The 22,762-nt window shown below is 46.2% G+C and overlaps 1 protein-coding gene across 1 annotated transcript in view; it reads right to left on the bottom strand.

Moving 5' to 3' along the window:
• Positions 1-22,762, bottom strand: part of COL27A1 (collagen type XXVII alpha 1 chain) — a 161,881-nt gene that overhangs the window by 98,865 nt on the left and 40,254 nt on the right. Inside the window, exons 7-12 of the mRNA XM_076355186.1 lie at positions 22,133-22,186; positions 16,795-16,839; positions 15,837-15,890; positions 13,437-13,481; positions 11,004-11,057; positions 9,730-9,774 (exon numbers count right to left, since the gene is read on the bottom strand). Of these exons, the coding sequence (XP_076211301.1) occupies positions 9,730-9,774; positions 11,004-11,057; positions 13,437-13,481; positions 15,837-15,890; positions 16,795-16,839; positions 22,133-22,186 (297 nt within the window). The remainder of the gene's footprint in view (positions 1-9,729; positions 9,775-11,003; positions 11,058-13,436; positions 13,482-15,836; positions 15,891-16,794; positions 16,840-22,132; positions 22,187-22,762) is intronic.

The following is a 22,762-nucleotide window of genomic DNA, read 5'->3' as shown; positions in this document are numbered from 1 at the left end:
CCAAACCAGGTTGTGAAAGCTATCCCAACACAGTCCTGGGCACAGCAGGAAACAATCAATCTCCTAAGCCCCTAATGAAAAAGAAAGCACTTTCTTTCCATGGGGTAAGCAGTAGCAGTTTAAACCACAATAACAGTTCCAGTGACCACAGTGTCCTAATTTATTGGATCTCACATGTCTGTAAAAGCTATTTTTTCAGTGCCTCTCCCCTCCTGCCTGAGCCTAAAGGACAGAGATGTTCCTCAGGAACAAAACTAGCACTATTCAACCAAAACAAGCAGCCTAGGAATTACAAGCGGACTTTGTTATCTCGTTTGTTTCATTCCTGTAAGCAGCACCACCTCTCCTCTCCCGTGCACTGCTCCAGCAGCCTGAGGAGCCCAAACTGAGGGAGAACACATGGCAGGGAGCTCATTTTATGGCACTGGCGGACAGGCAGGTCGCAACTGGCAGCCCGTTACAGGAGACTTGTGAAAGAGACTAAAGAGCCCAGCACATTCAGAGTCTCCTGACCTTCCCAAAGTGAGTGCAGAGGTTTTTTTTGGTACAGAAAATCCACCGTTTTTCAGGGTGCAGCTGTTTTTCCAGGAATACTGTTCCCTGGAAATTATGCTCAAGAATTGGGATGGCAAAGAAAAACACCCTAGTGAAAAATATCAAGTCATGCATCCTGCCCGCTCTGTGGGAAGGAGGGGACATGCAAAGAAGGATGAGGGCCGGGAAGGGATGGCAAATGACAGCAGAGCTAGGAGGAAAACGCTCAACTAACAAGTTCTGTTGGCCAAAAGCCAGTGGGGTGCTCCTCTGCAGTGGCTGAAGTCAGGTATGACAAAACTTTTGGCTCTATCTCACAGCTGGGAAATACAGAGAGGAAGTGGGGAAAAAAGGTCCAGCTGAATGGATTTCATATTGTCTGAAGGAGAAGTTCAGTGAAAGAAGCAAGATGAAGCTTGAAGAGGAGTTGGAGAAAAAGCATACAAGCAGATGCTTTGCAGTAAGCAAGATCCAGGTGCTTCTGTGCTCTCCTGTCCCTACCCCAAGCAGAGCTTTACAGTGGTTGCACAGTTTGTCCTCACTGCACTCAGTGAAGATGAGGAACCACTATTAGAGAGGGAACTGAGACAGAGAGAGATACAAACTGATTTACCCCAGGTAACACTGAGAAGTCCGGAGCTGAACCAGTAACTAAATCTCTATCTTTGAGATCCTGCGATAGTGCCTCAATCCCTTTTCATCCACGCTCCCTGCAAAGGGCATCCTTTCATCGGCCAGGAGACTCCTGCTGAGAACAACCAGACCTAGACACACACTGGAACCAGCTCCTCCTGCATCAGGGGATTACATCCCCCTCCACCTCCCCTTCCTTTCTTCCTCTGCTTAAAACAAACAGAGCGGCCTGCCCTTTCTTGCTGTTGTCAGCCAAAGGGTTGCTCCTGGTCTGAGCAGACGCCACCACTTCTTGTCTCTTGTCCCTGGAAGCAGCTGTCCTCAGGGAAGCAGACCGATGAGGTGCACCGTGTCCTTTGCTTCCCCAAGGCCTTTTCAGGTGTGCGCATGTGGGTGGATGTGTTGTATGTATACAACATCTGATTCAGTTTAAAACACTTTCCCTGATGGAGTAAGGGAGGCAGTCTGGCAGCTGCTGCTCCGAGGAATCCTGGCAGGTCTTCACGCCAACAGAATCCTTCTCCAAAAATAGGATTTTATTTTCCTGTTGGCTGAAGGTGAAGCTGCTCAAACCAACCAACCCTCCTGTCTTGTCTGCGAAAGATTCTATTTGCCAGTTGGCTCCGGCCGGGTGAATCACTGCCCAGGAGTCTCTCCAGGGATGGAGCTTGCAAGTCAAACAATTTAAACAAAAAGAAAAAAGGTGGTGGTGGGGAAGCAGGGCTGAGGGTGAGAGAAGGCATTCACTGGAAAAAAAGGAGGAGAATAAAATAAACAAGTGTAGCTTATGTTGGCCGCTTACACCTCTGAGAGCATTCTTGGTGGAGAGAGCAGACGTGAGCCCCTCCACAGGTGGGCGCGAAGGCAAGCAGGCTGGCTCAGACGCAGCGCTGGTTCCTAGAGCGGCGAGAGTCACCCTAAAGGGAGCCTGGCAAACCCTGTGCTCCCGGCATGCCTGCTCACTAGCTTTAGTTCATGTGGCTGTGCAGGAGCCTTTGCCTTCTGCTCAGTCTAGACCTGGGGCTGTGATGGCTTTCATCCCTGCAAAGAAGGGAGATGCCACCCTCAGTCGGGTATGGGACTGACGGTCCTGCTGCAGTTCTGCTCCTTTGTCACCCGAAAGGGAGGTTTGCTCTCTCTCCCTGGGAGACTTCACAGCTCCGTGTCACATCCTCTTTGGATAAAGATTTCATGGTATTTTTAAACACAATTATCCCTCCAGCTGTGGGAGCACAGCCCTCCAGGGCAGCCCGTTCCACCCAAACACCAGCAAAAGTCCCCCGAAGCCCCTTCAGCCAAACATCACTGAAGTTAACTGACAGCCCCTCCACCTCTTGCCCATCTGCTTTGTTCCTTTTATGCTTGTATATGACCTCTTTCCCCGTCTGTGGGGCTCTAACAGAGTGCAGATTACACAGACCCAATTGCCTAATGCTGAAGAGCACTGAATCTGCCACCGCTCCTAATTATTTATGGCCAAGATTTCCAAATCAAGCAGCCTCCTCTTTAAGAAAGTAAAGCAGCTTTGGTGATCGAAACGTTTTCAGACTCAAAAGTGATGGATGCATTATTTTTTCCTTATAATTTCTAATGAAAATAATTTTTGGGCTTTGATCTGATTTATGAATGAACATTTCCCTGAAGATGCTCTTGCACTTAGGAGACCTTGGTTCAAGTCTTCACAAGCTTTTTGAATGACGATGGATAAGTCACTTAGGGACATTCTTGGAAACAAACCATCTTTGGGTTTGTTTCTTTTCTTTCAGTAGAAGTCATGGGCCTTGGCACGTTTCAAACCTTCTTCCCTGTGTTTTCAGTACTTTGTTTTGCCCATTCTTTAAAAAATGAAATACATGCTAATATTGTCCACCTCGCCAGGTTATCTGGATGATGTAATCATGAACATAGGAACACGTGCTGATATCAGAGTGATAAGTAACCATGCAAGCACCTCACCACAGAGATTTGGGAAACTCCAGACATGTGGAACACAACTCGGGCCAAAAAGAAATGGTGACATTTGCTCTGGGCTCACGCCTGCATTTCAGAGTGGTGAACTAGGCCCAGAAGGGAGGAGAGACCAGCTGCCCAGTTTCAGTGTCCAACTTAAGCATTAAAGAAGTCACTGATTGCTCAAACCAAATCTACTTTAAAAATTTAGGTTAATAAAGAAAAATTATAGCAAAGAACTGACTTAGATGGCTAACAGGAAAAATCCAGTTCACAGGCTAAAACTTTCTCAGTAACAGAGGAGCTTGGTTGATTACTAATTTTTAGGACCTCCACTGGACTTCTCATGCAAACAGAATGCTTAAGAGCGTATTTTTTTAAAAAATCAATCAGTTCCTGAAGAAGGCACCAAACTTTTTGGTGCTATGCTGGGGTATCGGCACAAGACTGAGAGAGTCCTGTCCATCAACTCCTACAGGCCATTTGTGCTCCCTCCTGCAGCTCATCTTGTGGATTTACCCGTACAAACAGGTCTTCAGCCTGCACATTTCTCCACTAACTTTAGCTGGCCACATCTGAAAGTACATCTCTATATGCACAGGGCCTACAGCTGAACCTGAACTGGGACACCAGCTGGGAAGGAATGCTTTATGGGTTGGAGGATGAGTTCGCCAAGTGCTCAGGTGAATCAGGCCTGAGCAGTGAAGCTATGTGGAAGAGTAAATATTTATTTTCTGAGGATATATACAGATAACATCATTTAGGATCAGTTAAAAAATCATTCCCATTTCTATCAAATCTTAGGAAATGGCTTGTGGACCAACACACTGAACTACCACCTAGCTAAGTGGGAAACCACAGTTTATCCCTACTTCTTTAGAAATTTTTCAATTTTAATTACAGTATTTCTTTAAAATGTTTCTCAGTGTTTAAAGAGAAGTACAGCTCCATTCTTCCTCCTTTTTTTTTGGTAGGTAACAAGGTCTCAGTGACAAAAGAGACATGGCTGGACCCTTAGCAGCCCACGCGATCCGTGATACTCAGTGCTGTAGGTGAGAGCTCTTAGGGTGTATGCCTATGTCATGTTTCTTATAAGAAAAGCCATATGGGCTGCCTCTTTGCACCCCCAGGGAGCCCACTCAAGTCAACGGGAGTTTGGCAATTATTCGTTAAAGAAGAGGTACTTCGAAATGTTGTTACCAGTTTCCCAAATCTCAACTTGTGTGATGCAGGAGACTCTCGCTTGGTTCACTCCAAATGCAAGGAAGGACCTCAAGCTGCATCCAAAGCAGAGAAAAGATTGGAGCAAGAAGTGAGTTGTTGTTTATCATCTTAGTCCCTACAGAGAGGAGCAAAATCTATTTTCTCAGTAATGTGCGGTTATGCCAGCCTTTCCAGACACATGGCAAAACATGTCCCCCCATTGTTTGTATGGACAACAGCTGAGTCTGTGTAACTTGGCAAAGCCCCATGCACTTACGTTCACTGCTAAGTTATCTTAGCCATATATCAAAAGTTCAGGGGAAGCTGTAAAACGAAACCTTCCTAACCCAAAGGCAGCCCTGCTTTTTACTATCTAGTGTCTCCCACAAGGCAATGTCTTTTCATATACTGCAACAGCCTACCCATATTGGTGGGGAGTGCAGGGGTATCACATGCACTTCTAACAACTTATCAGATGAAGAAAAAAGAGTATGTTGAGGCTTGCTGTTCACTGGAGGCCGGAGTTAAGACATTAACTTTATAAGTCAGCATGGAAGAAGACAGTAGACATGAAAAATAGCCTGGCAAGAAGGCGCCGCCACATTACAAGCTGAGAGCTGGCAAGGGGGACCCCGACTGTGGTCAGCTCATGGAAAACGGATGCCAGATTCGGCAGCTTGCCACCGCGTTGATGCTCACAACAAATACTGAGGCTACGTTAGAGTGGCTGTCAGATCACTGCTGGCTCTCTCAACCTCCACATTGTGGCTGACAGGCTGTCCTGGTTTCAGCTGGGATAGAGTTAATTTTCTTCCTAGTAGCTGGTACAGTGCTGTGTTTTGGATTTAGGATGAGAATAATGTGATAACACACCGATGTTTTAGTTGTTGCTGAGCAGTGCTTACACTAATCAAGGACTTTTCAGCTTCTCCTGCCCTGCCAGCGAGAAGCTGGGAGGGGGCACAGCCAGGACAGCTGACCCAAACTGGCCAGAGGGACATTCCATACCATACAACGTCATGCTCAGTATAGAAACTGGAGGGAGTTGGCCGGGCGGTGTGACCGCTGCTCGGGAACTGGTTGGGCATCGGTCGACAGGTGGTAAGCAATTGCATTGTGCATAATTTATTTTGTATAGTCTATTATCATTATTATTATTTTCCCTTCCTTTTCTGCCCTATTGAACTGCCTTTATCTCAATCCATGAATTTTACTTTTTTTTTTTCCTGATTCTCTCCCCCATCGCACTGAGAGGGGGAGTGAGTGAACGGCTGTGTGGTGTTTAGCTGCCTGCCGGGTTAAACCACAACACAGGCAGAGGGAAGGGAGACTTCTGGACTAACCTATGCACTGATCCCTAATACTTAAAATCCACATGCCACTTTATAGCAGCTCTTCCTTGACATCTGAGCAGTAATCCTTGGCACTTACATGCTAAGTTTCAGCCACTGAGCTCAAAGGAGAGCCGAGCATGTTATCCCTGTTTTGCACACAGCCAAGAAGAGCCAAACATATTGCCTGAAGTTGCATGCCACGGGGAGAAACCAGGTCCCGTATCCTCTTCCTCCCCCTGTGCAGTCACCAAGGAATGCAGCATCTCCCCACCTTGCCTTGGCAGACTCCAGCCGTTCTCACAGGCAGAGGTGTCAGCCTATCTGGCCACGCATCCCGAGTGCAAACCCTCCCTCTGTGCCTGCTACTTACATGGTCTACTCCCCCTGTCAAGCTATCTCCCCGGAGCAGCACTTCAGCAACACGTTGGCACTTGCCAAAGGCTGCGCAGAGCCTGATGGCAGAGCCTGTGCTGTCAGGAGGCATCTGCCTTCCTTGCCTGAGGTTAGCAGGCGGGCAGGAACCCCCATCATGCCACCCGACAGCTGGCGGGACACAGCTGCGTACCACTCACAAACACGAGCTACAGGAGGACAAAAGAACCAACAGTAACGAGGAGCACAGCTAGGCAGGCAGGGAAGCCAAAATGCCTGCTCGTGGTATTAATGACTTGTTCATGCTGCTGTTACCTAAACCTTCCAGCCCTGGGGTGGTCTGATCCTGTGCTGTTTTGTAATCCAACTGATGGACCTTTTGGGCCAGGGCTTTTCTTTCACGAGGTGTTTGCACGGTACCTGACACGGTGAGGCTCCGAGCGTTCAGCTGGGCTCCAGGTATGGGACCAGCAGCACCAACAGGTTCTCAGAAAAATATAAGGAAACCTCAGCTGTGTTTGGCTAAATTGTGAATAGACCTCAGACAAACCCAGGAATTACTAAGTATGTCTTGGAACTAAACTTTGCTCCTTCCTTTCTATACCTTTTAAAATACTACTACTAATAAAACCCATTGTAAGGAAAATTCAGGCATAAGAGAGCACAGCTGGTGCAGTATTGATACTCTACATGAAGAAAGAGATACAAGCACCCGTCAATAACAAAGATGAACAAAACAAGAGCTCCAAGCTCTTTGGATACATTTCCTGAAAGTTCCCCTTTAAGTCTCTTTCTCTAACAGGGCGTGAGAACTTCTGAAAATATTACACTCTCTCTGAAGGTTAATACAATCTGCAGTGCAGACATTTCTGATCGTAGCTACCCATCTCCCACAGCATAGGAAAAGCGTATCACTTTCAGCTTTGCACTCCTTGAATGATGACTAGCTATATCTCCTCTTCCTGTGGGTTACCTCCTTCAGTACATCTCCTTTCTAAAGATGAATTAGGACTGATACATCGCCTATGCATGCCAAGATAGAAGGTAACAACAGCTTCTCTCATTCCTTCCCCCCAGCACGGTGCGGACCACAGCCCTGCTGCCCTCACAGCAATGGGGCCTTTTTTTATCCTCTATTTTTTTTTTTTTTTGGCCAGCTGCTCAACTGAACACCATAAAAATCCACAAAAACACCATAAAAAGCCATTCTTTTCAGCCACTGCATTGGCAAGACTGAAGGTTTAAGCAACCAGTTGCTTCGGCTCCAGGCCTCCAGCCTACCTCTAAAACAGGCAGCAGATCCAGAGACGTACAGACTCATGTTATTTCAGTCTCCCTAGTGCATTGTACTTTAATCATAATTCTCCCCCTAGCCCACCCCCTACCCTCTCCTTGCTCAGGAGTTCGCCAGGGCCCATATGTTAGAAATGCACTCGCCTCCTACGTTGCTGATGCACTGCAGGGAGAGCAGAGCGGGAGGTGGAGTCAGCTGTTTCCACGACAGATTCACCATGTCCCTCACAGCTCTGCAAAACTTAACTTCCCTGGAAGGGTTTCAAGATCTGACTCATGTCCAGTTCTTCTATTTTAATCATTCCCTCTTACATCATTCTCGGAGGCCCACGGTGTCACATGCAAACTCCCCCAGCCCCCCGCGCCCCCTCTGCTGAGCACTTAATCTGTTGCCGTCTCTCATCCCAAACAAAACTAGGTAGAGAAATACATTTGATACCAACTCCTTCCCTACTCTCCAGAGCATTTACTAGCTTTGGATGGTAGCTAATAAGGGCTTCCAAGAGCTCTCCATCGCAGTGACAACACTGAAATAGAACAGGAACAGTAGCTGCGCCAACGAACCTAGCGGCGCAGGGATGCGAGAGACCAGAAAAATCACAGCAGGCTCACTAACGCTGCAAACCAGCTGGGAGACAGCACAGGCCAGGAGATAAGTGTTGGGAAGGGAACCAGGTCAAGCTGGTTCCTACTTTCCATTCTCCCAGTGACTTCCTGAATAACTCCGGATGTCACTTAATCTTCTTGTTCACGCTCAGAAGTACAAATCATCAGCATCGGTCCATTCAAGATTTCTTATTAACCCTGGTATCATGAAATGGGGATGGAGCCAAAACTCTCTGAAAGAGCTGAGTAGAACAAAGGTGCTCACACGCAACCATTTAATCCCTTCTCTAGATCCCAGCCTGAATGCCTCCACGGTTGAGAGATTCCCCGCTGATCTCAGGGGAGCCCCTTGTTTGTAACAGTGACCGCCAGGCAAAAACTCTTGCCTGGAAGATTACAAATGCTAGCCAAACAACAGCTGGAACGCTTTGAGCCTCCAGCATGCTCTGTGCAGAAACAAGGCAGAGAGCAGAAACCCTGTACCTAACGACAGTTGCTTTGTTTGTTTTACTCTGGTCAATGAGTCATCATTACATCGACTGGCTCGCTGCAGTTATTCATCACAGAGGTTTCTGGTGCAACCAGTGGCTTACAAAACCGTAAGGTCTGGTACAGATTTCTACTACCCCCCAAAAAAAATCTGCTCGACCTCCCCCCCTCCCAGGGAGAGAAGAACAGCTAGCTGGGTGAATGTGACACTGTCGGGATGTTTGCGTGGCTTTTACTGTGAGAACACCAGCAAGCGGTAGGCGTGGGACTCCTGGAAAGCACGCGTTCGCATGCAAGGGTGACAAGGGGAAAGCACTGGATTTTTCCATGTGTGGGTGAGTGGACATTTTACAAGGAGCCTGTGAGCGCAATGATATCAGGAGATCGAGAGAAACTCAGCCTAACACGAAGGACAAGGTGCAAAGGCAATGAGACACACCAGAGCACGAACGCGCCTGATCTCCCTGCTGACTGCTGGAGCAAAATACTTTATACATTTTGCTAAAGGAAGCACGCAGAATTGCTTGGAAGAAGGCTGATGTGGGAAAGGCTTTCCCTTCTGTCCTTTCCCTGTTTCCTCTACTAATTTCAGTACTTTCCCCACCTGTTTTTATTTTGCTTTTTGCTGCAGTCAGCAGAAACCCCCTCCTTCTTCTATACAGCTCTCACAGTTTCCACCTTGTATTCAGCCCTACCTGCAAACACCTCTTCCTCCTGGCCAAGCTCTCAAATCTACCTGGTCTCCTTGCTCCTCAAACATGTCTTCATCTGATGTGTTACTGCTTTAACTCTGTACCACCACCAAGGACAAAAAGGTTTCTATATAAAAGTGCACTCACATTATACAAACCAGGATGGTACGAGGGTTGGAGAGAATCACAGCAAAGAGGCAAACGTGATGGGACCGGTGGGAGCACAGCGCAGTAGATGTAACAGAGCGAGCACAGACACCTGGGATGCTGCAGTCATGGTGGGGAATTAAAAAGTGCATACAGGGAAGAGGCTGGCCAGAGGGAGGACAGAGGGGAAGATGTTGCAGAAGAGAATCCGAGAAGTGTAAGATCCAAGGGAGCAGGGAGACAGTGCGAAAAAGAACAAGAACGCCTATGAAGTGGGCAGAGCATGGAAGAAAAGAAGAGAACAATATTTGTATCTTCAGTTTTCTTCCTGCTTGAGAAAAGAGACATGGAAAGGTTTGTCTGATCTCCCCATTTAGTTCCCATCAGAAGATATGAAGGGACCCAGCCAAAAGCCAGATGTTTTGTTTCCAGTTTCATTCAACAAGGTCTGCATAATAGACGAGGAAAAACTTTACCGGCCTACCCATCTTGCCCCTCTTCCCAGGAACTCCAGGGATCCCCTGCAAGGAAAACACACAGAGAAAAAAAATAATAGGTCTGGTTGAGAAAGCAAACAGCCAACCAACAATACAAAACAAAACTAGAAGAGAAAGGGGAATGTAAAACAGGCTAATGACTGCGGCATTGTTCAGGAATCAAAATGTCAACTACTTGCAGTCAGCTGCGAGAGCAGAAGACAATTAACCTTCACCCACTAACTACGGCCCTCCCTGAGGACACACGCAGGCAGCATCCACACCCAGGGCAACAGGCTGAAGCTGTGCTTAGCAGGAGCAGTCATTAAGCTACTGGTCTGGAAGCGAATGAAGGCCACTGCCAAGGCACTCACTGGAGAACTTCTGTTTATGTTTCTTATTTAGTTATACAAGCATTAAATCAGCGACTCTAGAGCGCAGGGTAGTCCCCTCCCAGGCAGGCACACACACACTCACTCCCACATGCTCCCGGGGCCTCTCTTGTTTCTGGAGCTTGCATTTGAGGGAGAAAAATCTGGAATAAAACAATCTTCATCTTCCAGTGACCTTTCTTAGGAGCTCCTGCAGTGGGAAGAAGGGGTCCTTGGATGGGTAGAGATTGGGCAGGTGGGGGGACGTGGGGGAGAAGAGCAAAAAAGCAAGGGAGGTCCTGCAAAGCTCTGAACACGTGGGTTTGGAGAAGGCACGATGAACAGGATGGGGGAAAGGGAGGACACATGGGAACAGCAGCCACAGCTGCCTGTCCACAGGCCCCAGTCTTGACTGCCCAACTCAATGCAACTGGAAGGAAAGCCATTGTCAGAAAGCCCCAGGCACTGCCCCTTCCAAGAGCCAGGCTCTTTCCAGACACCACCAGTTGAACACCCAAAATGCTGGGACACTGTGGCTGGGATGTCACTCCTGTGGGAGCAGGGAATTTCCATGTACATTCTCCCCCCGCGCCCCATCCCACTAAGATGAATTAGTAAGGGGGAGGAGGAAGGCAGGTTTAAGTGAAGGAAAATATAGAAAAACTCCTCTCTACTCAACAGTGAGGTCTGATGACCCTGTCTGAAGGTTTTCCTGACCTGTATGGCAACATCATACAGGGACACAGGTCTTCATGCAAGGGTAGAAACAGGCTAAAGAAGGCATGATTAAACATTAGGCATGCTCGCCTCTTTCCTCAGGAACAAGGGATAGAGAAGGTTACAACAGGCTCTGAAGAACTGCATTCAAGCAGCGCATGAAGGTTTTCTTCACAAAATACTCACTCGTTCTCCATCAGCCCCTGGTAGCCCAAATAATCCTGGGAGACCAATATATCCCTAAAGAAAAGAGGAAACAAGTAGTCAAATACATTTCTCCATTAGCAACCAGTCAGTCTGTCTTTCCTGAACAGCAGAGCATCCTCCAGCGTTGGTCAATGGCAGCCGTGATGAAATAAACCTTGAGGCAAGTGTATATGCCCATGGACTGCATGGTGCTGGCTTCCACGATGTAGTCCAAGGGCACATACCCTCACACCAGGGATCATGAGGACTCCAGGCAGGAAGAGGCCAGCAGGAAGAAACCTTACCTGGGCTGGCTCTGAGTGTACCTGAGGGAAGCGGAGCTTGGTTGAAGGTTAGTAAGAGTGATAGCAAAAGTAATCCACATGCCTACGCCTCCTTTCATCTCTCCAAGGGGTCTTTCCCTGCCTTTGGCACTCATTCCCAACTGTGTTGCGAAAACGTCCTGTTGTACCAAGCCCTTTCTGCTTGTCTTATGTCACACGTTGGTCGCACACTGCAGCCCCTTCTCACGCAAACACCACCTTCTCCTGGCGTGCAAGGCTGCTGACCACGCTGTTGCTGAGAGAGGAGCAAAGCGGTAATGGTTCTGCCTAAAGCCTTTCCCTGCAAACTCCGTTGCACCACCAAGACCTTCTGCAAGCACTTTGTCAACCCAAGCACCAAGGGCCCTGCCTGGGCAGGGAGAGGCTGAGTGTGCCATTTCAGGCTCTTAAGATTGGTGTACGAGGCTCAACTTGTACATACGTGCAGATCCTCTGTCACCCAACTGTAAAGAAGCCCCCTTTGCACCAACATGTTTCACATAAAATCCGCTCCTTTCACGCTCATCGGCAGGCGCGGCATTCTCAAGTACGCGACCCTTTTCTATGGCCTTGGGATCCTGCTCAGACAGGACACAAATGCTACGTTTCCCTTCCCTTGCAACAATTGAAGCCTTGTGTTTAATCCTCTTTGCTCAGCAGTTAGTACAAAGTTACCTTGTGTGCTAGTCCTTTGCAAAGGACTAATTTGTGCCAAACATGCAGAATCAAGAGGAAGTGGATTTCAGCAGGGAGCCCCCTCAGTGGCACCTCACTGTTACAAGAGCCAAGCGCTAACACTGATTTTCTCTCATCTTTCTTTCTCCATCATCGCTAAATCTCTTACTGTCAACCCCACCCATTTTTTCCCACCAGTCCATCGCTCCCTTTAGGGATGATACCTAGCCGGGAAATACGGCCGCGTTAAAATGATGCTGTCTGCCTTTGCCTCCTGAACCCCAAGACAAACCATGTCACTCCTGAACTACTTCCTGCAGAAGAAAAAACAGAGGTGCGGGACGGAGGAGAGTCCACAGTTGGCTCCCTCAATCCACAAAATGCAGATATCTCACCTTAGTACCCAGTTCTGATTGACTGAGAAATGCCTTTCTTGGGTAGCTATAAGTATTTCAGTCTGGGTGTATTTCAGGGGTGCAAAGTGGAAAGTAATTTTCAAGTCTCACATTCTGCACATCTCTCACATGATAATTATACGAGGTCCTGGTTAGGCCAGTGAAACAGATGCACCGGGGAAAGCTTTATCGCTTGCAGAAGTAAGGTGAGCAAGCTGTGCTATCTCAGATCTTCCTCTCTCCTGCAGGACACTGAACGTGCCGTCTCCCCTCCCAGCTCAGGAATACAGCTAGCTACAGGGTCAGCATTTGTTTATTCCTTGCACTTTTCCTAGAGATGAAAGCCAGCTGGCTGAATTTACTGGATATAGAGAAAGTATCACATGTTAGAGAAAGGGGGGATTTTATTGGCTCAGAATCTCATTGTGAATTTATAATTGCAGGAAAAGAACAAACTGTGATTAACAAGAGTCTTAATTGGTAAAGAAATAAAAATCATCCTTTGCAGTGAGAACGAACGCCCAGCAATTTAATTTGGTGAGCAAAACCAGGCAGAACAGAGATATTAATATTTGTATTTGCACATGGCTTCAAGATGCTGGCTTGCTATTCTGCGTAATGATATAAATTCCTCCCAAACTCAGGACTATACCTAAAAGAGCCCATATTCAGCATGGTCGAAGACCGCTGAACCACACTTATTGACACCAAAGGGGCCTTTGGGAGATGGGGCTTGCAGAAAGTTCAGACTTTGGTCTTTGGTAGGAATTTGTATGCCATTCTTTCCTCTCCTGCAATGTGAACTCTGAAGGGGTTGACTTTGTATCATCAGCACTGTCGGTGAACTTTGATCTTGGTACATTCCATGTTTAATTTTAAAAATTTAGCAGTGCTTCAATAAACAAGCGGTGCGCAGTTCAAATCCCCTGAATCCAACAAATTAAAGGAACTAGTCTCAGGATTGCAAAACTAAGCATAAAGTTTCTTGAGAAGCTTTTGGTAAAAACAAGTAGAGAAAAGACAAATGAAAGGCTGCTTACCCGACTGCCTTTTGGACCAGCTTCCCCTATGGGGCCAGGTAAACCCTGGAACAGAAGGGAAAAAACAAAGACAAATGTGGACAGGCTTTAACTTAGCCTAATGAGCAGTGCCAAATCCCCAGCACTGTCCCTGCGTGGTTCTGCTTTCAGTGCCGAGTCCAAGGCGTATCAACAAAGGAGAAAAAAGGACAAAATGATACGAATAACAAACCTCCCATTGTTGGGGAGCTGGGACTCTGCAGAACCTGAGACTGCTGCACATAGTGAGCCTTCCCCAGGGCTGAAGTAGAGATTTCTGATCATAAAGACCAAACAGGCTAATGCAGCAGGGTGCACAGAGGTTGCGTTACACTTCAGATGCGACGTACAGCGACGCTCTGTACCCAACAGCTCTCGATTCATTTTCCTGCCTAACTGAACACGTGCATAGCAAATGACAAATGTATTTCAATGCCTGTTTAGGGAACACAGGCTGGCCCTGATGCAGTGAGAAAGCCCCTCGAATTTCTACAGCCTACAAAGTCACTTAGCAGTGCAGGTACTGCATATCTCTAACCTTTTGCAGCATCAACAGCTATGGAAAGAATTGAAAATACATTCCCCATTCTACTTCTATGCCTACTGCTGCTCACTTAAAGTACTGTGAAAAAGAATCCTGTAAAAATGCATAATGAATTTTCATGTTTATTGTCTTCTAGCAAGTTTCCAGTTACTTTTTTTCTAGTTCCAAATGTTGTTGGGGTTTTTTGGAAGGGAGGGGGGAAAAAAAAAGGCTAACTCCATATTTTCTTTAGCTGGCAGCACTGCACACTCAGCCTGGGATCTGAAAGTCAGGTTGTGCTCTTCCCTGGCTCATGCACCGTTGCCAAAGATTTCAGCCATCGGGGTGAAGTTAACAATTCTGCCTATGATGCGCAAATCAAAACAGAGCCAAGCTCTCTCTCCCATAGCGCTGCAGAGCCAGCACAGCTGACAGGAGTAACAAGTAGTAAAATCTCAGTAAAGTAAACAGCTCTGATGCTGGATACACACAGCATTCAGATATGCTGAAAAAAATCACTTTCCTGACCCAAACCACATTTAAGAAAGCACTTTTGCTCTTTGTATGTCAAGCGCAAAGATTTCACCCTGCTTATCTGATGGGCAGAACACTGCTGTGAATTGCTAAACAGCATTCGTTAACCTTGTATGACCAATATAGCTCCGACCGCTTCACATTAGTCATCGAACACACATTCACACCTAGGAGATTCTTTGGCATGCAAATCTCTAAAAGCCTTTCAGAGTATGAATGGAGCATTTAATCAGGTGCGTAAAACTCTCATCTGGTTCTACCATCTGCACTCTCCAGCGTGCATCTGTATATTCCACCTAAAATTTGCTAAGCTAGGTATCAATTTAATTTCAAATTTAAAATAGTCTGAGGCGGGGGGAATGCAGATTGTTCTGCATATCTAGTGCACGTTTAGTCCAATAACCTACACATCTGGGTAAAAACTCAGATACGAACTCATGACAAGTCTGAAAAGCTCATGGCAGACTGCTTGGGGTCTTTGACATCTGCCTAGCCTCTTAGCTATGTACTTAAATATAAATGTAGGGGAACCCAACATTTATGTGTCCATTTTAGAAAACCACGACAAACTCATTTCCCTGTAAAAGGTTACAGGGCCAGGTCTTCTGCCCTCCGACAGATTCCATTTCGGCTCTTACAAATGCTTCCTGTTAATTTTCTTCCTACTACTCAGCATCTTACATGAGTAAGACAATAAAGTGTCCAATTTTGATTCCTTTTCCTTTGCACACTCCTCCATTCCTAAAGTTGTCTTTGTGCAATTTTTTCAGAATGAAAACAAAGACTTGGTTTTATTTCATCATCTTTTTTGCAGCTGCAAATATGATATATATGGTCCATGTATAATTTTATATGTATGTATATATATGATTATGCTAGTGAATTTTACTAATGAGAGTATATCTAAATCTTTTCTTTTGGTAATATGCCTTCTTCTGTCCCAGATTTCTAACGTGGTCAAAATTAGATGTAAAATGTGCCTGAAAGTGAAGGGTTAGCAGCTTGCAGGTATGTTTCTCTGCTCTGCTGTTTTGGGTTTTTTCCCCTGTTGTTATACCGAAGCAAAAATTTGTCAGATTTTGCTATAGAAATTCGGATTTTATCTATCACAGGCATAAAAGACTTTCTAACAACCTTAGTGTCCCCCAGGGTTGAAAGACCGTGTCATCGATACAGCATCTTGGGGAGTAAAGAGGGAAAATATTCAGACATATTCTAGCGGTCTGCACTGTCTTTAGTGGGGGATGTATTTAGCAGGGCACATATTTAGCTACCTGCACACCCAAATCCCTAGTCTGTGCACAGCACGATGAGATTTACTGCACCTGCCTGCCAGGATAACCTTTGGCACCTGGACTTCCATCTGGTCCTCGTTCGCCCTTTGGAAAGAAAAAAGAAAAGGCACAGAAGGTAAGGTGAATGTCACACTTGGGAAGCCTCTTGAGCCGCTTCATTCTCTGAGCTGGGGGGGAAGGAGGGTGGAATGGATTAACCCGATGCAAATTTATAGAGAGGAAGAAAATATTAAGAGTAGACAGCAGAATAAATTAATGAGGGGGGAAAACACACAGAAGCCAAGTCAATAGGATCCATGCATTAAGCAAGTGTTGCTATTTCTCCTTCTCCCTCCATCTGCAGTGAAAGCAGCAGATAGTTTGAAACAAGGAGGCTAAGAGAAGGTGCAAGGCTGCATCTATATCTGGCATATGGAACCGTTTTACTGGTGGGGAAGCACTGCCAAAATTCTTCAAAACTAAATGGATTCATGCATAATATCCTTTAACATCATTGCTAACAGGGCCTGCTATTCATTGCCTTTTTTTTTTCTGAACTGCAAACATCAGACTTAACCAAATAAAGAGGGGGGAGAAAAGGGGAGAGGGGGAATGGGCTTTGGGAGGGGAATTACGTGTTAGTACATAATATGATGTGGTTAGTAAACTCCAGGTGAAATTAATGTAAAAGGAAAAATAAAGGGGGAGTAGGGTAAGTTGGTATTTCTTCCACCATGTAAACTTAACATGGTTGAGCAATAAAAATTAGAAATTAAATTTAGAAACTCCAAGACAGTCTCCTCCCACCATCCTGCTGGTGCTTGGTCAGTGTATGTGCACAGCTGCTGGCAGGACGGGAGTTCACTGAGCATCCCCTGGGTGTACCAAGCCGCCCCTGGAAGGAGCTGGCTGTCCACACTGAGCAGGCTGTACAGGATCCAAACTAGCATCCGAGTCAGCAAATCCAGCCCTCTTTAAAGGTTCAGTGTTGGAAACTGGGAAGACTCACCTGGTCTCCAGGGTGACCTGGTGGTCCAGGGTAGCCTTTATACCCCTGTTGAAATAGGATGGAAAAGATGAATTAGAAGGAGAAAAAAAAAAGAATAATAAAATAATCTGGTTTTGGTTTGAATTTCTCTTTGCAGGTGGGAGTAAAGTTCTGAGGAGAAGCAGGTCTTTGGATATGGGATAGCACTACACAATCACGCAAACTTTTAACGTGCTGCTTTGTTCTTGCATCACCCAAACCCTGCTGCAACGCGGTGTGGCAGCAGCAGCCTGCACCTGCCAGGGTCTGGCCTGGTGGTTACTCAAGATGGACTTGCTCCATGAACAGACTTAGAGTTGTATCTACACTCAGATCTGTCTATTTGTAATCCGCACCTTTAGCAAAGCTCTCCTTAATCCTTAAGAAACCACAGGCTTGTAGGGTGAAATGTTGGCTTTGGGCAAGTTAAGGGACTACACAACATGAGTCACTCGCATTTCAGAGCGCTCACTTTTGCTTTAGAACTTGAAATGCCGTAGAAAACACCAAAATAACCATTTACTGTCACAGGAAACTTCAATTTTGTTTCTAGCTTGAATTTGTCTAGCTTCCAGCTTTTCTAATTTAATTATTACAAGGTATGACAAGGTCCAGGGTCCTTCATTATGAAGTTACCTAAAATGGTGAGCAAGCTGTCTCTTAACCTGCTCTCTGCTGAATTAATTAGAATTAGTTTCTTAATCCAGCTTGCTAGCTGGCAAGTGTTGCAGGCTTCAAATCATTCTCACAGGTCTTTCATAAACCTGCTTCAGTTTTTCAGTATTTTTTTTTTAAGATGCAGACACTGGAGCGGAACAAAGGTAGCCTGTTCAACTGCAGACTGATCAGTATGTATTTTAAGAGTTTGCTTTCTCCAGGATTTACCTAGAGCTCTCTTCAAACACTGAGTAAATTCTGCAAGTGACAGGCACTTCAGATTTTTTTTCCTTCTCCTTTATTATCTTGCTTCAGCTATTTAAAACAAACTCGTTTCCATCAAGTGGAGTCAGAGCAGATTAGAAGATTAAATTCAGTTACAGAGATGACTGTTTAGCTGGGCTATTAGCAAGATTAAAAAAAAGGGCAGAAAATTTAACTTGAAACAAATGGAGAGAGAAAATAAACAAGAAACAATCCTTGCACAAATACTACAGAAGTAACAAAATGCTTTCAGGGTGGGTTACAATTGCTAATTATAACTCAGTCTCTGCTACTCACCCTGTCCCCAGGCCAGGGCTCCTGGCACACATCGCCTGTCTGCGAAACCCACAGGGGAGCATCCCCCTGCTCTGGAAGCCATAATCAAACCCTGGTTTGGCCGAGGACTTGGCCTTTTGCTTCACTCACCAGATGAACCCAGGCCTGTTTCTGCTCCCAGGTCCACACCTCTGCTTAACGGCTTTTTTATTCTTCCCATGGGCTATTCTAGACCTGCAGCCTAAGCCTTCGCTGGCGGAGGTATGCAATGCTCTCAGCCATCCTGGCTACTACCTACTCCCCTTTGCATTCCTCCTTGCTCATTATTTCAGACGTTTTGGCCTGGAAAAGTGTCGATTCCCTTTTCACCAATTCTCTCCTGCTTGACTTTGCTGATGTATCAGGGCCCGCTCTTTTGCCTGAGCTGCACCTCCTGAGAAGGTGGTGGCTGACCTGAAACACCATTTGGCGACCGGCTGGCCCTTACTTGAACCACCTCAGAGGTCCTTTCTCTGAACGCTGCTAGTGCATTTCAGCCAGTGGCTCCTAACTGGAAGTGCCTCAGCAGCTCTTGGAGCTGGACCAGCAGACGGGACTCCCTGCCCCTCTCCAGGAATCTGCCCCATGAGATCCTCTCTTGCTTATCCTCTCCCTGGCTCCTTGACAGAGGCTCAGCATCAGCAGAAAGGAGGGAGGATACTCCACCCTGGTTGGGTGTCTGACCTGAAGGTGAAGGCATGTTGTGAAGGTCCAAGGCCCACCTGGGTGTGGAAGGCCCAGTATCCGTATCACCCGTCCCGGGAGCGTGGACCAGCAGGGCATGGTGCAGACGGAAAGCGTCTGTTTTGCCCCCACCCCCCCCACCTCTTCCAGAGAGAGCTGCCAACAGAAACAGCCCTGGGTTCAGCATCTCCAGAGGTGCCCTGGGATTTAGCATGGAGCCCATGGGGCTTCCTCCTGGGGCCTCTGCCCAGCTCCTCCAGCCACAGCCTGGAGCAGGAAATACCTTTGTCTCCAGACAGCTGGAGCACCTACTTCCACGGATACAAACACTTGGAGATGTCTCGCTCCCTCCACTGATAAGAGAGAGGTGCGTAGCTCGGCTGCTCCGAATCATTCTGCTCTGATTGGGTTCCTGTAGGACAGGCGTTTCAAGCCTGCAATGTCCGCCCAGAGCAGGTGGTTAGATGGTAGCCCCTTGCGATGCTCAAAGCATGTCCTGAGCTAACGTCTGCACCAAGCATTGCATTGCTATCTCTATAATGGTAAGTGAATGGCACTTAAGTTAAGCATGTAGACGCTCTCCTACCGTTGCATCCTATTAAATATCCTCCTCACTAAATACAATGAGCTCTGGGAAGCTTCGGATGTGTGTTTCTTCATAGTATGCTGCAGTTATTTCTGTCTCAGGTTAATTATAGCGAGGAAAAAACAGAAAAGCTTGTGTATGCTAAAGTTGGCTGCAACGTGAAAGTATTTACCTGCTAAAATCCTCTTCAAATAGCACTAAAATGACAGGGCAGAGGGTATGAAAACAACTGCATTTTCTTTTTTATCCAAACACTTCCTGATGATTACAGGGTGCTCAACACAAAGGGCTGTGATTTAGAAAGGAAATTGCACTCCAGTGAAGGATTTACTCATCTGTGATGATATTTATAATCCACGCTCTCCTAGCTGAAAAGGATCATCCTGCACTTTGGTAGGAAATGTGAAGAGTAAAGAGACCAGTGAATGAGATCTGCATGACAGGATGTGTTTTGAAGCACTGACCAATTCCCAGCTCTGTCTTTACTCTCTGAGTGACTTTAACGAAGCTTTTTCTCTCTCACTGCTGCTGTCTTCTACAATCTTGCACTTTGCTACAACCATTTTCTCCTCCACAGCTGGGAGGCTGGGAGCAATGATGCAGCGCTCTGCTGAGATATATCTGCAAGGCAGCTGTAGTCTGCAGCCCACAAACAAAAGTCAAAGCCCTCGGACACCTCGTAGGCACCAGAGGGAAGGGCAGAGTGGACAGCCAAGTCCTGCCACCGTTCCCAAGAACTGCTAGTCAGCAAAAGCAACGTTTGCTCTGCGTGGAGAGGATTATATCTGCTGCTTGAAAAGCAGTTTCATATATTCGTAGATGGGTGCAGGCAAAATGACTCTGGGGGTGCTCTGAGATCAGACTCTCCAATCCTACAAGGAGCAAAGGTCTGCATTCACAAGGCAGGCACTGTGGTGTGAGCTGCGCTATCCAAACCCATATGCTGCTTGGTTGTGGCTCCAGCTCATGCTGCTGAGCCAGTTGTTTCACTTAGTGGGAAAAGTATTTTGTTTCCTCTGGTGAAATATTTTGCCTGTTTGAAGTTTCTGCATGGCGTTTTCAGATCAAAACCCTTAGAGCTCTTTGCACAGTCCCTCCATGGAGTGAGCAGAAGGGATGTCCATTTCCAAGGTGTTGCTGTTTTCTGGTAGCCAAGATGTGTTGCCCACCTTCAGCCAAACACCAGCATATTTTCACTGGGAGAATGCCAGCAGGGAATCCAGATAAAAAAAGATTTTTTTCCAAACATTTCTCCAACAGCTGTAAATTTTTTCTTAATGCAGGATGCTAATAAAAGCCAGGTTACACCAAAACCACTGCCAGACTAGTGCTACTGGGAGGTGGTTTTTTTAAGCTGCACCAAAGGAAAAACTGCAGCATCCAACTTGCTCATTACTTGAAGAAACAGAAGCATACCCCTGCCTTTGCCCTGTCCTGGGGGAGCTGAAATCAGATGTGAAGACCATGTGCTGGATGCAGGAATGTTTGTTCAATCTCCTATTCCTTCTCCGCTTTTTCCACTATGAGTCCTTGCACTCCTGACATTGCATTTTGCTGATCGTAACCACAAGGTTTTGTTTTACGAGCTGTTATACCAGGAAAATGGTATTCTTTTCACCCTATTTGTTAGAACTTGTTTGTGACAGCAAAAGAGCAGTAATTAATCACTCTACTGCTCCTAGCTCCACACAGCACCCCAAGCATGACCAGCCTTGGGAGCAGAAAAACAAATCCAGCCCCTACTCTTGGCAATTTGATTCCAATATAAAGCATACAAACAAACAATCATGGAGAGGGAGGGTTTCCTTCAGCCTCCTCCACACCTTCTTTCTCTCCCCAGAGTCTTAAAGCATACCCGAGTAGGTGTTTGCGTGCAGCTAATTGGCCTGAAGAACAGTATATCTTCAACGGCCCCTTGACTGATGAAGTGATTGAAACAAGATGCTAATTTTAACTGTTCAGCTTAGCTATGTCAATATTGGCTTGCTGGAAAGGCGAGTCATGCCCACTGAGCCCAACTATCAAACAGCTCCCTGCAACAGGTCCAGCTTCCACAAAACCAAACCAACCTACCAACACAGCCTGGAACTGGAAGGTCAACTGAAGTGTCCTTGATATATAAAAGACGTGAGCTCAAGGTATGGATTGCTAAGGTATTGCTGTGCAGACTTGCATGTGTGAACACAAGCACACACACTAAGGCAACATGAAGGCAGGGATGGATCTTGTGCTCTATCCCCATGTATCCTTTTACTAGGCATAGGTATGTTGTTGGTGATGTTAATGATGTTGAAACATCAATATGGAAGCAAATAAAGTAAAACCTGACCAGTGCTGTCAGTCTCCAAGCAAAATAGAGCGAAGGCATACAGATATTTTGTTTGAAGTATGCTTTACCAGGAGAGACAGTCAAGGTTTCCGTGGAATGTCTAAATCTGTTCTGAATCCAACCTTTGAGTATTGATGCCGGTTGTAGATCCATTTAGTTTACATATTGGCTGAACCAGACCTAAATTCAGCTTGCTGATGAAGACCCAGTATCAGGGTGCAGAGGGATGATGCAGTGCAATGGGACATGGAATGCAAAGAAGGAACAGAAATCTGGATCCAGAATTTCATCTCTTACATAAGTCTTGCTGGTACAACCTTTAGGCAGTTGCTTCAGCCTACGTCCCAGTTTATACACCTGTGAAACAGGCATAAGACTTTTTCGCTGGGTACTAGGACTCAATTAAATCTTTTAGGCAGAGTTAGAGGAGAACATTTTAAAATAAAAATAATGATCTAATTCACTAGAAAAGAACATATTCTTACCTTTCTACCAGGTGGCCCAGGGAACCCAGTCAAACCAGGTAAGCCCACGTCTCCCTGTAGGAAGCAAGCAAGTTGAATTAGTTTTCAGCAATGTTTTACCTATGCCTAGCGTACTGTTACTGAAATTATTTTGCCGACAGTAGCACCCAACTATTGATATTTCTGATTCTAATCGCAACTCTTCAAAAAGTGACTGGATAAGAAGTGTAGATTTAAACTTCATCTCTATTAACTGGCTCAGATAAATAATAAACCCAGTTAAATAACGGCTGCTGTTGCTACAGTCCAGCTTTTTGCCAGCAGAATGAATGCTTTTTTTTCAATGATCTCATTCAGACACATACTTCATTTGCCTTTTGACAGGCATCTAAATCACCAAGGCAAGAAAATTTTAGCTTTTTAAATGCAACAAGAACAACAGGTACCTCCTGCCAAATCCTGTGATTGTGCTTATACTACATTACTGCACTGGTTCAGCCCACGCTCCAGTTCAGATGGCGCTGACGGTATAATTATTTAACCTGCCTATATGACATGGCTTGAACCTTTGCAGGCTGCTGGTGGGAGGGTTTTTTCAGTGGCCTGTGCTTCGGGAAAGGGATCGCATCACATCCCAGCTGGCATACACAA

Source organism: Aptenodytes patagonicus, chromosome 18, assembly GCF_965638725.1.
Source record: "Aptenodytes patagonicus chromosome 18, bAptPat1.pri.cur, whole genome shotgun sequence".
Classification (NCBI taxonomy): Eukaryota; Metazoa; Chordata; class Aves; order Sphenisciformes; family Spheniscidae; genus Aptenodytes; species Aptenodytes patagonicus.
This window is presented reverse-complemented; position numbering and strand designations above follow the sequence as displayed.